At 42.7% G+C, this 15,480-nt stretch overlaps 1 protein-coding gene across 2 annotated transcripts in view; it reads left to right on the forward strand.

Moving 5' to 3' along the window:
- Col4a3 (collagen type IV alpha 3 chain) overlaps positions 1-15,480 on the forward strand; it is a 128,581-nt gene that overhangs the window by 87,922 nt on the left and 25,179 nt on the right. For both annotated transcript variants that reach the window (XM_075952200.1, XM_075952201.1), the window contains exons 26-37: positions 492-660; positions 2,531-2,623; positions 3,415-3,516; positions 5,370-5,467; positions 5,875-6,025; positions 6,304-6,417; positions 7,426-7,593; positions 9,002-9,091; positions 9,421-9,555; positions 13,931-14,029; positions 14,817-14,906; positions 15,198-15,337. In XM_075952200.1, the coding sequence (XP_075808315.1) occupies positions 492-660; positions 2,531-2,623; positions 3,415-3,516; positions 5,370-5,467; positions 5,875-6,025; positions 6,304-6,417; positions 7,426-7,593; positions 9,002-9,091; positions 9,421-9,555; positions 13,931-14,029; positions 14,817-14,906; positions 15,198-15,337 (1,449 nt within the window). The remainder of the gene's footprint in view (positions 1-491; positions 661-2,530; positions 2,624-3,414; positions 3,517-5,369; positions 5,468-5,874; positions 6,026-6,303; positions 6,418-7,425; positions 7,594-9,001; positions 9,092-9,420; positions 9,556-13,930; positions 14,030-14,816; positions 14,907-15,197; positions 15,338-15,480) is intronic.

Here is a 15,480-nt window from a genome sequence, read left to right on the forward strand (position 1 = left end):
AGTTCGTGCAAAGGTTATCTTTTCCAAGGATAGAATTTGTCACACATTCAACTGGAAAGGTCATGGGGTGACACACCACGGGTGTCCCACAATGTACCTATGAGAAGTTTGCCCAAGTGAATCTACAAAATGCCAGCTTTTCCACTTTTCCAAAGCGTTAATCAGATTTATTCAATACAGAGGATCTCAAGTGGGACAGTGGGGGAAACTTGGTAAGCAAGTTTGAAGATACACTCACATACACACACACACACACACACACACACACACACACACACACACACACACACGCTCATAAGTCATTTACAGATCTTCTTAACAAGGTGAATCCAACTCGCCGGAATGTAGATACTGTAGGCAGTTTTTCCTGGTGCATCTGCAGGACCAGGGATTCCCAGACAGCCTCCGTGGTCCCCTGTTTGCGCTTGAACTACCCTGCGGTAAGGAAATACTGAATTGAGACACTGCCGAACATGTTCCTGTTGTCACAGGCCCTGAGTGGAAGGAAAGGGGACCAGGGACCTCCAGGGGCTCCTGGATCACCTGGACCTCCGGGACCCCCAGGACCAGCTGGACCACCGGGCTATGGACCTCGAGGAGAAACAGGTCCAAAGGGAACGCAAGGAGTTCCTGGAGCCCCGGGACCGCCTGGAGAAGCCGGTTGGTTAGTTTTTTCCAGTCTTGCTTCCCTGCGAAGTGGGGGATGGTTCTCACAGCCTACAAGGCTCTTTCAGAACTAATGAACATATACATAAGTCTGTTCCTGGCAAGTCTGTCTCCTCCGAGATTGGGAAAGACGTGACAGAGAAAACCCATTTCCCCTGTAACAGGAAGTTCATCTGAAACTTCCTGTAGTCATTGCTTACTATGACTGATATCAATAGTTAGGTAGAATTCAACTACAAGACAGGAGGGGCAAAAAGCAAAATATAAATAACTAACTAAGTAAATTAAATTAGAATAAATTGATCTGAAGAAGTGTCTCCCCTTGTATCTGTGACTCCAGGTTATAAACCAAACATCAAAACAGCTAAGATATGTGAAAATCATCGATAATAATTTTAAAGCCCATGTGACTTTAGCGTCCCACAGGTATTGGATAGGTCCCTACTGTGGAGAGTTTTCAACAAGTCATGCCTGTGTGGTATTTATCACTTCAGTGAACACTTAAACAGTGATTGATTGGAAACCCTTTCTGTCCAAATCATCTTTATCAAGATTCGGGTACCACTCCATAGAGTTCATATGTCATCAAGTGAATGTATATTTTTATCCACATGTGTGTAAAGCTTATTTAATGACATTTATTTTTTTTAAACTTGGAGACTGTTGTTCTCATTCAGGGATTTAGCATACTACATGGAAGCCCAAACCTAGCCCATCAGTGAATTTCGTGTGGTCCAAAGTTAAGAAGGGTTCCTATAGTTTTTTTTTAGCAATTGAAGAAAGTTTTAATAGCATTCTAGTACAAATTAAAATTTATAGAATCCAAATTACAATGGTCATATGAGATTATTGGGATTTAGCCACACTTCTGTGTTCTTGGCAGCTACTGAACAATGACCAATGATTTATTACAATGTAGCTGTAATAGATCAGAACTACACAACCCAAATTACTTACTGCCTTGACCTTTATATAGTCTATTGACTCTTGCTTAATCCTTCATCCAACCCTCTTCTGTTCTTTCTAAATATGAATGTATCAAATTCTCCCATCATGTTTTTATAGTTTTGAATGAAGCCGTTTTTTATTATTATTATTAATGTATGGTGGTGAGAAGACTAATCACAAACATGGTTTAACACTGGCCACTATTTTCAGAGCATTCCCTTAAATATTTACCTGCAAGGTGATCATTATTTCCACAGTGACATAGAAGGAACTTCTCAAAGAGGTTAAGAAATAGGTCCACGCCCATGGAGCTTGCAAACAGCAGTGCCAAGCTTCAAATCCGGGCCCCGCAAGCCGAGTCACACTTGTTTTGTTCAGTGGACCTCACTAGCTTTCCGTGAACACCAGCCATTCGATAAACTGGTACCCTGCCACTATTCTCCAACTTCCCTCCGACTATCAATCCCTGGAGCAAGTAAGCTTTCATTTCATAGGCCAGCCTGCTGGGCTATTTTGTTTCTTTTTATTAATAATTTATTTATTTATTTTTTTGCATTGGTGTTTTAACTGTGAGGGTGTCCAATCTTGAAGTGACAGACAGTGTGACCTGCCATGAGGGTGCTGGGGATTGAACCCAGGCACCCCTGGATGAGCCGTCCTGATTTTAACAGCTGAACTATCTCTCCAGCTCCCCCTGCAGGGTTATTAAGTAAAGCTAGGCTCAATGAATATTTGCAGATCAACTAGAAAAGTTTCTGCAGACTGGTCACCCCTGAACTACGTTTGAAACCCACAGAAACAGGGCTTGGTTTTATTTTCCGTGGGATGTGTTTAAATTCCTTCTTCATAGTTCCCACGGTTGCAAAAACATACTTTAATACGCAACCCAATATTACAATCATGTCTTTTTCTTAAGGTCTTAAAGGAGAACCGGGCATATCAACACCAGTTCCAGGTCCCCCAGGACCTCCAGGGCCCCCTGGGCAGGCCGGTCGCCGAGGTCTACCTGGTGAGTACCCCTCTTGCCAAACACAGTCCGTGACATCAGATGGCGCTCCCACTTTCCTGGGAAAATACCACTCCCATTTTAAGGAAAAGAAAATACATTCATTGGATCTGAAAGAGACTACAGGTGGGAACCGTTCTGAAAAGCAAGCAGGCAGGGGGCTTTCTAATGTCCTTTGAGGTTATCCACAGGCTCCCTGGTGCTTCTGAAGCAACAGTTCCAAAAGATAACAGATACAGTTGCTTACAGAGGTTATAAAGCGTGGCTTCTGCTGGGAGAGCAAGCAGCGCCTATCCCACAAATCAGTGTGTTTCCCGCAGCAACTTTATTTGAAACTTGATTTACCTACAAAAGTATTTGAAATTTAATTTTGATTTATAGAGGAAGACATATCACTCAAGATATTTAGGATCTTCTTAAATTATTAAATTATATCATTTGTTTGTTTTTTTTATTGAGTTTTCAAGATATGGTTTCTCTGTGTAACAGCCCTGGCTGTCCTGGAACCCACTTTCTAGACCAGGCTGGCCTTGAACTCACAGGGATCCACCTTCTTCTGCCTCCCAAGGCTGGGATTAAAGGCTTGTGCCTCCACTGTCCTGGGAAGTTACATTTTTAAAATTCATAGCAGTTCCTGACCTCTAGACCACTGGATAGGAAAGAAAGGCTGATGTTACCTTAAGACGTATTTCACAATTTCCAGAAAGCGCTGGGAGGACACAGAGAACACAGACATTTCTTTAGGAAAACAAATGAAAAAAATTCACTGATGTGTGCATGTATGTGTTTTTAAGGTTTGCCTGGACCTGTGGGAATATGTGAGCCTGGTCTTCCTGGACCTGATGGTGAACCAGGGCTCCCAGGAATTGGACTTCCTGGGCCTCCAGGACCTAAAGGTAAATTAAAAACTGTGGAATGTAAGGTCCACTGTGGATGCTTTGAAGCTATAACCATGAATAAAATAGGAAACACATCATCTGTGGCACAAACGATGCTGCCCAAGACTCTTCAGAAGTCTTAGGACGGTATCAGGTGAAAAGACAGAATTCGCATTGGGCCAGGCACCATATTAATCATATTTTTTTCTTTCTGCACTTTAACATATTTATTTTGTGTGCCATGGGGATAGGGAGTACATGTGGAAGTTAGAGGACAATTGCCAGACTCCATTCTCTCTTTCCACCATGCGGATCCCAGGGATCGAACTCAGGTCAGCGGGCTTAGCAGTGGAAATCTCTATATGCTGAGGATCGTCACACAGGCCCGCCAATCATGCTTTCTAAAAAACCACAGAAAACTAGCAAAAAACCAAAAACCTTGGAAGGTAATTCTCTAAAATGGTAATAGCAATTCTTTCTAGTCATAAGATTTTTTTTTATTTAACTCTGCCCTTCTTGGGTTTATGTATTTCTTGAATTCCACACAGTTTTAAATAAGAGATTAAATACTAATCTCACATTGGCCTGGTGCTATATGGTGTAGCAGTAGAGCGTGTGTTTAGCGTGGATAAGGCTCTGAATTCATTCCATAGCATCAAATAAAACCCCAGGCTTCCCTGTGAGCATGGAAACAATTAGAGTAAATGTTCTGCTTTAAGGAAAGTTGCCAGGGCTGGAGAGATGGCTGAGCAGGTATAAGCAGACACTGCTCTTACAGAGTCCTGGAGTTTGATACCCAGAACCTGGGTCAGACACCTCACACTTGCCTGTACTTGTAACCATGGGGGACCCTGGTGCCTCTGGTCTCTGTAGGCATTGGCACTCATACTGACATGCCCACATACATAGACCTAATTTTAAGATGATAAAATAAATCTCTTCAACAAGGAAAAAGAAAGATACTGTTTTCATCAAAATAGAGACATTCCAACAACTCCAGCTGCTTATACTGAATAATAATTTGAGCAGTGCCTCTGATAAGCACATCAGACAAAATCCAGGCTAGGATCCATTCATTAAAAAAAAAAAAAAACCTCAGGCACTGGACTATTATGTAGAACTGTAAGCTTTATGATACCTTTGTGTTTGTTTCACAACTGCCTAAATTATTTGCTAAAATACAATCGTTTTGATATTTCACCTCTTGTTAATACATCATTGTTGATTGCGCATCTATTTGACCCATGTAAGGTAACATTTAGAAAATGAAAATCCAACCCCCGAAGCAGGTTTGATTCTAATTTCACGGATTTCTTCCTTCATGAACTAATGGAGCCTGGCCCATATTTTGCCTGGTCATTCCTGGGTCTTCCATTAACAACCTGCATGCTAATTTTGCAACTCTGGATCCACTCTCTGGACAAATGCAGGATACTTTGGAAAGTAGAGCTAGCCAAAGAGCTAGAGGACCAGAGAGCTGTACTGCGGTGCATCCACTGGGCCTAGAGGACCAGAGAGCTGTACTGCGGTGTATCCACTAGAGGACCAGAGAGCTGTACTGCAGTGTACACGGGGCCTGGCTCCATAACTCTTCACTGGAGTAGTTGAGGTTTAAGAATTTTCTTTTTCTTTTTTCTTATTGAAACAACTTTCATAGCCAAGGCAATTTGACTTGCAACTCAGTCTTTTGTTTTGGTTTTTATTTTTGAACTGCTAATTTATCTGTTGGTTTTATCATCATCCAAACATTTATACAAGCATCCCTCTACCTGGATGCCTCATCAATGTATTTGATAAAGGAAATATTGCTCATAAACTTTCAATGAGGCTAATCTCCAATGTTTACTGCTTGTGTTTTGTGTTTTTTGTAGGAGATCAAGGTTTCCCAGGAACAAAAGGATCACCTGGTTGTCCTGGGGAACCGGGAAAGCCAGGCCGTCCTGGAGAACCAGGCCACCCAGGAGCCAAGGTCTGAAGCAACTGCGTTCAGGGTGGGCCAATTACAATCAGTAGTTGAAATGCCCTTATCAGACAAGACACTTGGATTTAGAAATTCTCAGTATATTTACAAATAAATATACTAATTTTCCAAGATATTTGTAGATATTAGTTTTTAAGTCCCTGTGGAAACTCACATATCTATTCTTTTATTAATGACTTCATAAACATTCAGAGTATATAGGGACGCTCACATTTTCTTCAGCGGATATGGACCGCACATCCTGAAGCAGTATTTTGCGGCAAGGTCATTGTCTAAAGTTGAAAGGGAAATATTTGCTGAACTGTGGTCTCTTTGCAAACAAACTCAAAGCACCCCTAGCAAGCAGAACTGAGAAGCACTCCACTGGGGACACTAACCTAATGTCTCTGCTGCAGGGAGAACCAGCACTAGCCAAGCCCGGGGAACCCGGAAAGCCTGGCTTTCCAGGAGAAAGAGGCAATCCTGGGGAAAGTGGAGAAATTGGACTCCCTGGGCCTCCAGGCCTCCCTGGACCTCCAGGAAAGGATGGACCTGATGGGCCTCCAGGTATAAGGTCAAGTGTGATGACCTTTCTCCTCAGCGAGCTTCACTAGGTGCTCTAGGGGGCTCTAAGCACTTCCATCTCCGTGAATAAATCAGTGAAAAAGCCTAGTTCTTTTTCCATTCAGGTTGGCTGTTCTATGTTCCTCCCCTCCTTACTTCTTCCTTTTTTCCTGAGTGTCCTCTATACAAGCATATTGATGGTATCAGACAGAGGTGTGGTCACAGAAGGATGGGGCCTTGGGCTCTGGCACCTGACCAAACGCCTGGAATCTCCATTGCAGGAGACCCAGGACAGCCTGGACCACCTGGAGCAAAAGGAACCCCAGGGAGGTGCACGCAAGGACCCAAGGGTGTCCAAGGACTTCCGGGCCTAAATGGATTGAAAGGGCAACCAGGTACGAGGAAGGCCTCCCATTCAGGAACTAGGTAGGCAGATGGCTGGCTGGGTAGGTGGCCTCTGGCTCTGTCCTTTGGAAACTGTCCAGCAACAAGTCCTGACTGCTGTTCAGCAAGACATGTTCTTTTTGGAAATATGACCCTGGCTTTTATGGATATTCCAATTAGCAGTGGGTACTGGTTATACGAAGAGACTCAAACTTACCATAGTGAGTTGACCTGTTCCTTTTATGTAAGGAAATATAACCCCCACCAAGAGCTTAGATGATAAAGATAGACTGGCAGGTAGATGAGTCATTAACATATATCCATACGCATAGACTTTCAATCCGTGTTTTACTTTTAGAACTTCCTAAGGAAATAGCAGCTTTATGATGATGAAGGCAGAGAAAGCGTACACAAAGCTACCTGTCTAGCTGTTAACTAAAATATGTAGTTGACTACATCCTAAGCAACATGAAATCAATATCTGTGAAAATAAACCCAAGGGAATAAGGCTGAATGACCTATTGACTAGGAAACATACTCTACCAACTTGGGCCCTTTCCACCAGATCTGGGGCTGGCTCCTAGGAAAAGGTCTTTAGAACTGCGTTGAGTGTCTGCAGGCTAGCATTCTGCTTACCTGTTGCAGATAAATTCATGGCTAACACTTCATCATTAGAGTGGTACCGCTGTTTGCAGAACATATGGGAGTTCACTTCTTGGGAGCTGCCGTGTCGGCCTGCGGTGAAGGGCTGGTAAACGGCATAGAGGGCAGTCCTGGGATGCATCTGCAGCTCTCAGAAATAGACAGGAGCACTCTTCCTTGATCACTGCGTGACCCCCGAAATGGATAACATTAGAGCAGCGGGGATTTGAGAGATTGTAGGAGAGACAATAAACAAACACACAGATCGGTGTGCTGTTTGCCCAACATCATATAGCTAAACAATCAACAATGAAATGCTTTTGGAGGTGCTAGGGGAAGCATTTGTTTAAATCCCTCATTCATCTCTTCATCTGTAGGTAGAAGAGGTGATACAGGGCCAAAGGGAGACCCTGGCATCCCAGGCTTGGACAGGTCAGGAATGCCTGGAGAACCTGGCCCACCAGGAATGCCCGGTCATCCAGGTGAGATAGGACCACCTGGCCGGAAAGGACATCCAGGAGCTCCAGGATTCCCAGGGCTACCAGGTATTCTTTGTGCCATTTCTTCAAAGTCTTCTTCCACATTTTTCCCTCCAGGTGACTCTGTACACTGTATGCTTCTTCTTTCCGCTTAGTCTATTTTTTCTCCTAAATCATTTTAAGAGGGAAGGGTCAAGAGGCAGGAGAGTAGAATAGAACCATTACATTTTATAATTACCCATGATATGGTTATGTTTGCTGTGGAGTAATTTTGTATATTAAGATACCAACTAGGATTTTATTGAGGTTTTTGCATTTATATTTGCAAGGAACACTGGTCAGTGTTCTCGTGATGACTCAATCCTGTTTGGACCAATGCTGGCCCTGTAGAGAACAGGCTGGAGTGAGTTCTCCTGCACAGTTTCCTGGAAAAGCTTATGAAGAACTGCTCCTCCTTGACCACATGACAGAGTTCACTAGCGAAGTCATCTGGGGCTGGACTCTTTTTGTGAGGAAAGTCTTTAAATTATCAGCTCAGGGTCTGGAGAGATGGCTCAGCAGTTAACACCACTTGATGTTTTCCCAAGTGATCCACACCAGGTGGGTCATGACCACCTGTAACTCCAGCTCCAGGGCATCTGCCATCCTCTTCTAACCTCTCCAGTCACCTATACACATAATTATCAGTTTGCTGTAATTTATGATGACTAGAAACAGCTCTAGTTGATTTTCTATTGTTTCGCGAGTCCATTTTGGTTCCATGTTGCTCTAGAAACTTGCCCATTGTATCTAAGTCATCTACAGTGTGATCACAAGACTATTCACGTTATATCTTCCTAATTCCTTTGAATTTGTGGTTGTTTAATTCTTCTTTCATTTGTAAAGAACATTCTGCTTCCTCGAGACATAAGGACATCACTGGTCTCCTCTCCAAAGAGGAGACCACAATAATGGCTGAACTGACGCATTATGCTTCGGTTCCTATTATTGGGCTTCTCTTGTGTACCAACTCTATTCTAGTTCACATCTCCCATAGCAGGAAAGCAATAAGAACTACATTTAAAAGCCAACTTTAGGATGAATAAGAACAAAGTATTATGAAATACATAAATGAAAACGTCAGAATAAAACTTTATCACTTAGTAAGCTACTTTTCAAAACAATGAAAAAAAACTAATTTCACTAGGTACTGTGAAGGAACAAAATGAGAGGTGTACTGAGAAGGAAGTAATACGGCAGATGCACCGGAAGCTCAGGAAACACTGTTGTCAATTCTGGTGTGATTTTCTACATGACATACAGACCCAAGTTTTAAAAGACGTTGACCCATCTCTTACCCAAACTTGGATATTTTCCTATTTACAAAAATCACTCTCTCCTAACTTCTCTGTCTATAATATTTTGTTTTCTGGAATATTTTGTTTTTTCATAGTTTATATATCATGGAGCATTTTGTGTTAATTTGTCCCCACAGGAGAGAAAGGAGAGCTTGGGATGATGGGTTATCCTGGAACCACCGGTCCTCCGGGGTCTCCTGGGAAACCAGGTTCACAGGGGCAGAGAGGTGAGTGCTGGTGTCTTTCTCGGTGGCATGAGGTATTGACAGTGCTTATCTACTTAGTTGCAAAATAAATGACATTTGTTCTTTAAGAAAATAGTTGTAAGGGAAGAACATATTTGGGTTTTCTGTGTTCCCTTCTCCCATTGGCATGGAGCTGATTTTCACCCTGCACACTACACCAGCACCGTTACGCTTAAGGCTGTGTGTTCGAAAACACTGTCAAGTTCTCAGCACCGTTCACACTTCTGTTCTATCATGCGCTCTGCTAAATGTTGATTTCTAATGCAATGCTTATGAATGAAGGACCTGATGTGGTCACTTTTGTCTGTCAGGTAGCCTTGGAATCCCAGGAATAAAGGGGGAAAGAGGACGCCCGGGAGCCAAAGGTGAACGAGGAGAGAAGGGAAATCCTGCATCTCCCCAAATTCCACATTTAAAGGGGGACAAAGGAGAACCGGGACTGAAAGGTAAAGAACTTTCTATGTTAAGAGTCGGCTGATTTGGGGGCTACAGAGCTATCTGAGCAAACCTCTTTAGCTGACAAGTGAGGAGGGTGTTGAGTCACCTGCTCAGTCACACAGCCATGTGGAGGCTGAGCATGAACAATACTATGTCGTTCATTGAATGCATTCACTTTTATTTTTGCATTCTGGTCTGCTGTTTTTAAATGGATACTAGCTGATTTTTTTAAATATTTATTTATTTATTATGTATACAATGTTCTGTCTGTGTGTCTGCCTGCAGGCCAGAAGAGGGCACCAGATCTCATTTCAGATGGTTGTGAGCCACCATGTGGTTGCTGGGAATTGAACTCAGGACCTTTGGAAGAGCAGGCAATGCTCTTAACTGCTGAGCCATCTCTCCAGCCCCCACTAGCTGATTTTTTTAATCAGATACCTCTATGTAAATATGACATCTATTTCTATGAAACTTACACAGCAATGTTCAGAGCATCACATGTTGAAAGCAATCTAGGAGCCCTTTAACACAGGGAGGGACACAGAGAAAGCGGTGTATGTGCACAGTGCAATTCTTTTCAGAAGCATGAAGAAAAACAAAGTGAGGACCTTTGCAGGAAAATGGAAGTGACCAACAAGAACTACATTAAGTGCATTCAGATTCAGACAAATGCCGTATGTTTATCTCATGTGCGATAGTGCTCATGGAATGAGAAAGTATATGCAAAGCTGCCTAAGGAAACAGAGAGGGCTGATGGGAGCAGGGGATTAAAAAAGGAGGTGGACTAGGATCTGCAGGGGAATCTGCTCAAAGTAAATTTACATTCTTGCATGAAAATAGTCTTATGAAAGTCATTTTAGTAAGGTAAACAATATTGTTTTCTTCTTAAAAGAGTCAGTCAGGTGGCCAAATTATTTTTGAGAAAGGAAAACTCGGAAGTGGTTGTTATTTATTTAAGCAGAGTGGTGAAGGTGTAGGTTGTCACAGCATTTTCAGCATATAGCTGAGGATCACAGATTCAAGAACAGCAAAAGGGAACATATTATCTAAGCCTCTCTAATATCTGCACAATCAACTTTTTAAAAATCTGTTTTTGACACAGGACCCCATTATATAGTCCATGTGACCCTGAACTCATTGTGTGTCCAGGCTGGTCTCAAACTCAAGATTCTCCTGATGTAAACCTCTTGGGTACTGGTGTGCCAGGACAAACCTCCTTTTTTTAAATGTGAATTTTAAACACAGAGACATTCACTCCAGATGTGGAGGAGACATGGAAGATACAAATCAGTGGTGGTTGTATTACTTTGAGAAACCTGCATGGGAAATAGACATATCTACAAAAAACCATGAACAATGTAAGGCATAAATGAGAAATATTATACTTTTTAGCCAAGGCCTACATATCATGTTCATGTACTACAGTAGGTTTGATAGATATCGACTCAATCTCATGGTAAGCCAAGGAGGTGGATCTGGTGGAGAAAGATCATATGTGGTTGAGAAATCAGGCGGCCATTGCTAATCTCATTTCACACATAGGACTTGAGAGGTCAAGTCCCTTATCCAGTGTGGTTATCCAGTGTTACTGTGAGACGCAGCAGCTGGTTCCAGTGGTCATACCTGTCCTTCTTTGGGTGTGCTGCCATGTCTGGACCACAGACACTGGAGAGATGAGGGAAGCAGAAAACTCAACAAATGCAATAGCCAGAGGAGCCTCCAAAAAAAAAAAAAGGTTTTGTGAGTGTGATTCAGACAAGCAAGTAACTGTTGGCTCCAAGGCTTTCTGAGGCTTCCACTGCTAGCTGAAGACTTTCTGGCAGCTGGTGGTCACTGGAAGAAGGAGAATGTTCTAACTTGCTCTGACCAAAGGCAATATGGGAGGAAATGGCTTACTTTGCTTACACTTCCAGGTCACAATCCAACATTAAGGGAAGTTAGGGCAGGAACTCAAGAAGAAACCAAGCGGAAGCCATGGAGGAATGATGGTTACTGGCTCCTCTCTGGCATGCTCATTTATTTTTCTTATATAATGCAGAACAAAATATCTAGAGATGGTGTTTGTTACCCATGAAAAGCTCTGCCCTCCCACCTCAACCACGATGTCTGACAGACATGGCCACAGACCAATCCCATCAAGGCAATTCTTCAGTTGAGCTTCTCCCTTGACAAGTGACTCTAGGTTGTATCAAATTAGCAATATCAAGACAGGGGGCCAGTTGTTTTTTGTTTTGTTTCAATGGTGTGGCCCATGATAGCTTACCCATGTTCCAGGGGATGTAGCCAAGACCTATACATACATGGGGAGTACTAATTGGACCCAAGGGGTTATTTTAGAAGAAGGAAGAAGAAGAGGAGGAGGAGGAGGAAGAGAAGGAGGAGGAGGAGGAGGAGGAGGAGGAGGAGGAGGAGGAGGAGGAGGAGGAGGAGGAGGAGGAGGAGGAGGAGGAGAAAGAAGAGGAAGCAGGAGAGGGGTATGGAGGGAGGAGTGTATCCAGTAGTTGTTGAAGTAAGGGAGGAGGAGTGGTGTATAATATCTAGAAACATTGTATTCATATGTGAAATTAAAAATAATGAGCGTTAGAAAGAACTCAACCTCTTTATGCTGTGTACAAATCTTGCCTCCAGAAACATGCCAAGTCTATATTACTTTTTAATGTTTCTGTGTTAGGCATTTTATTATATTCTGAATACATAGGTACAGCTTCCTGGTCACAGTGAAACTTATAGTTTAGTTGGGGGAAATAAACATTAGTGGAACCTCAACCCTGTTTCAATCCAAGTAGTAAATCTTAGGCTTTGTGGGCCTCATGAGGGCTCTATTGTACACTTTCTTTGACTTTGTTTGTTCTTATAACCCCTCTAATAATTTACATTGTTATACTGTTACAGTTTTACAAACCATCCTTTGGTCTCTAGCCGTCTAAAATCAAGCCAGGGCCTTCAAGATAACTCCAGTGGTGAAAGTATTTGCCATGTCAACCTAAAGACCTCAGAGAAGAACCACACGGAGACTGAAAGAAAGACCCTGCCCTCCAGACACAGGCAGTAACACAATCACACCCACACAGGTTCATTATAAACACCCGCGCACAACTACACAGACAGACATGCAATGATACTGAGTGAAATCTAAAAAAAGCATTTGCCTGGATGAATGAATAGAAATCAAGCCTGCAGGCGAGAGCAAACACAGGCATTGAACAGCACACATTCTTAGATGATGATCAACGGAAAACCGAAGGAGGAGACAACCTCACCCCTTCACCACTCCTTTCTATGCACAGGCTATTATCTAGTCTGGAAATCCTGTCTCATCCCACACTTTCTTCATCCAATTAGCTTCGTGTCTTCAAGGCTGAGCCACAAAACAGAACCCCTTCCAGGAAGCCTCCCTTTTGTCTATAGTGCCCAGCTGCGTTACAGAACGTATCTCACTGTGCAGCAATTGCCTATTGCTTGGCTGTCTCCTCAATTAAGCACTGAAAACATGGGAAGAAGAACGTGACTTATGTTTATTTCCAGCAAACAGCACCAGACTTGTCTGTTAATTAGACACTAAATCCACAAGGATGTAAGTTTATATGCGGGAAAAGGCACAAAGCCAGGCCAAGGAGAGGCTGTAGAATGTTCCATGCAGTTGAAGAAGTTCGTAATGGATTGCTGATAAAAGAGTATCTGTGGACAAAAATAAGCGGGGGAATAAATCAATCAAAGTCGAGTTTTAGGGACTAAAGGGTGTCCTGGAACGTTAGTGATCTTCCTAGCCATGTGAGACTACGTTCAGTGCTACTGCTGAGTGACAGTATGCGTCACATCAGAGTCTTTGACCTACACAATGCCTAGTAAAGCTTAACAAATGGACTGAGGGTAGAATTGTTTATATAAGAATTGGGCAGTATACTGTTTGACTTTAAAAAATGAAGAGGTATTTTGGCTACTAAATCTTAAAATATCTTATTGTTGTTTATAGCATTAGGGATTGAACCCAGTGCCTCATCATATTATTAAAGAAGGGACCTACTACTGAGCTACACTCCAACCTTTTAAACATCACTGCAATGCATCTCATGATGACAGTTGCCATCGTTGGTGGAGAACTGTCTCAAGGCAGACGCTACGCTAATACTTCCTACATCTTAGGGTATTCGGCTCCTCTTAAAAAAACAAGCAGACAAAAAAGCCAGAAGCCCACGCTTCCCCATGCTCTTGATAAATGTGCGATGTTGCATTAGTCAATAGCCTATCAGTTTAGACCAGGATGAGAGTGAGTCTGAGATGCTTCAAGTTTGTTTCTCACTGGGTGAAACCCAGGGCCTCATGAATTTTAGACAAATGCTTTACAACTGACACATGTCTTTAAAATTTGCTCTTTAACTCTAGGATTTGTAGGAAATCCGGGTGAAAAAGGAGACAGAGGCATTCCAGGGTTACCAGGTCTGAAAGGCTTTGAGGGACTGCCTGGGCCTCCAGGCCCTCCAGGTAAGGCTAACTCTCCAATAAAAACATCATTCTCTAAGCTTTCCTAGACTGAACTGTAATCAACACACTTCTAGACTTTGGCTAAACATAAACTCTACCCTGAAAGTGTTCCAGGAGAAAGTTGCTCTAAATTAAACCAAAAAGAAAGGGTTTGGTAGCTAGCATCTATCTAAATTAAACCAAAAAGAAGGTGTTTGGTATCTGGCATCTACTGCCTAAAATATAACTCACATGTGGTTCCATTTTTATCCTCAAAGTTTTATTTTTAATGTGTCAGCAACAAACATTAATTAATGCTCTAGTCATTTTCACTTTTGCATCTTCCTTTTGTAAATTGCGAAGTAATTTTGAGCTATTAAAGTACTCTCCTACTCCCAGTAACCCCAATAGCAAGATGACTCCGACGGCAATTGCCCTTCAGTTTGCTGTCAGAGAGATACTGCTGTGTGGTCGGTCAGAGGAGCCTCTGCTGACGTTGGTCCTAGGACGGCTCTAAGCAGGTCTAAAAGTGGGACTCTGGCTTTATTCAGTTTTCCACATTCTGAGTCTGCAGTCCTAGGGGGAGCTCTAGCCTAGGTGTTTTGTGCTTATCTACTCCATGGAGCGCCAGCTAATCCTATCATCCTGTTAATGACAAGCCCTTGAGTCAGAAATGTAGACTGTTCTATGTCTTGGATTGTTCTAGTTATTCATATAATAGAAAATTCTGTACTTGTCCACTCATGCGAGCAGAAGATGTGTGCTGAGCCCAGGAGCTGGGTCGTAGGTGACTCTGTTTATTCTCAAGGCCCTAGAGGAGACGTGGGACGCAGTGGGAATCCTGGAGGACCAGGGCCAGGCGGCATGCCGGGAAGCATGGGGAACATGGGTGTGCCAGGTAACACTCTGATCCTGCTATTATGAGCCACTGAGCTCATGACAAGTCAAACTGTAGACATGCTGTGTTTCCGATTGTTTTGTTTTGTTCGTTTAATAGAAAGTTTATGTCACTAAGTGTTGCTTTTAGACAAAGGTCTAGATATGAGTGATAAGAATCTCCGTATGTTCTATAATAATCATACATTATATAGCTCAGAATTGTGAAAAACATCTTCTTAATGCTTGGGATACATGGGATACTTTAAGATTCTTCCTTCATTTGTTTTACCTGTATCTGTTCTCATTTCAGGCCCTAAAGGGAGAAAAGGAGCTTTGGGACTACCAGGTCTAGCTGGAAGACCAGGCCTTCCAGGGAGTCGTGGTCCCCAAGGAGATAAGGGGGAACAAGGTCATGCAGAAGGTGCAAGGCCAGGACCACAGGGTCCAAAGGTATATAGACCACTGAAATAGTTACATTTTGGCAAAAGTGGAGGTCCTTTTGGGTTTTTTTTTTGCTTTTGTTTTTGTTTGTTTTGTTTTTGAGACAGGGTTTCTATGAAGCTTTGGAGTCTGTCCTAGAACTAGCTCTTGTA

This window comes from Microtus pennsylvanicus, chromosome 17 (genome assembly GCF_037038515.1).
Source record: "Microtus pennsylvanicus isolate mMicPen1 chromosome 17, mMicPen1.hap1, whole genome shotgun sequence".
NCBI lineage: Eukaryota > Metazoa > Chordata > Mammalia > Rodentia > Cricetidae > Microtus > Microtus pennsylvanicus.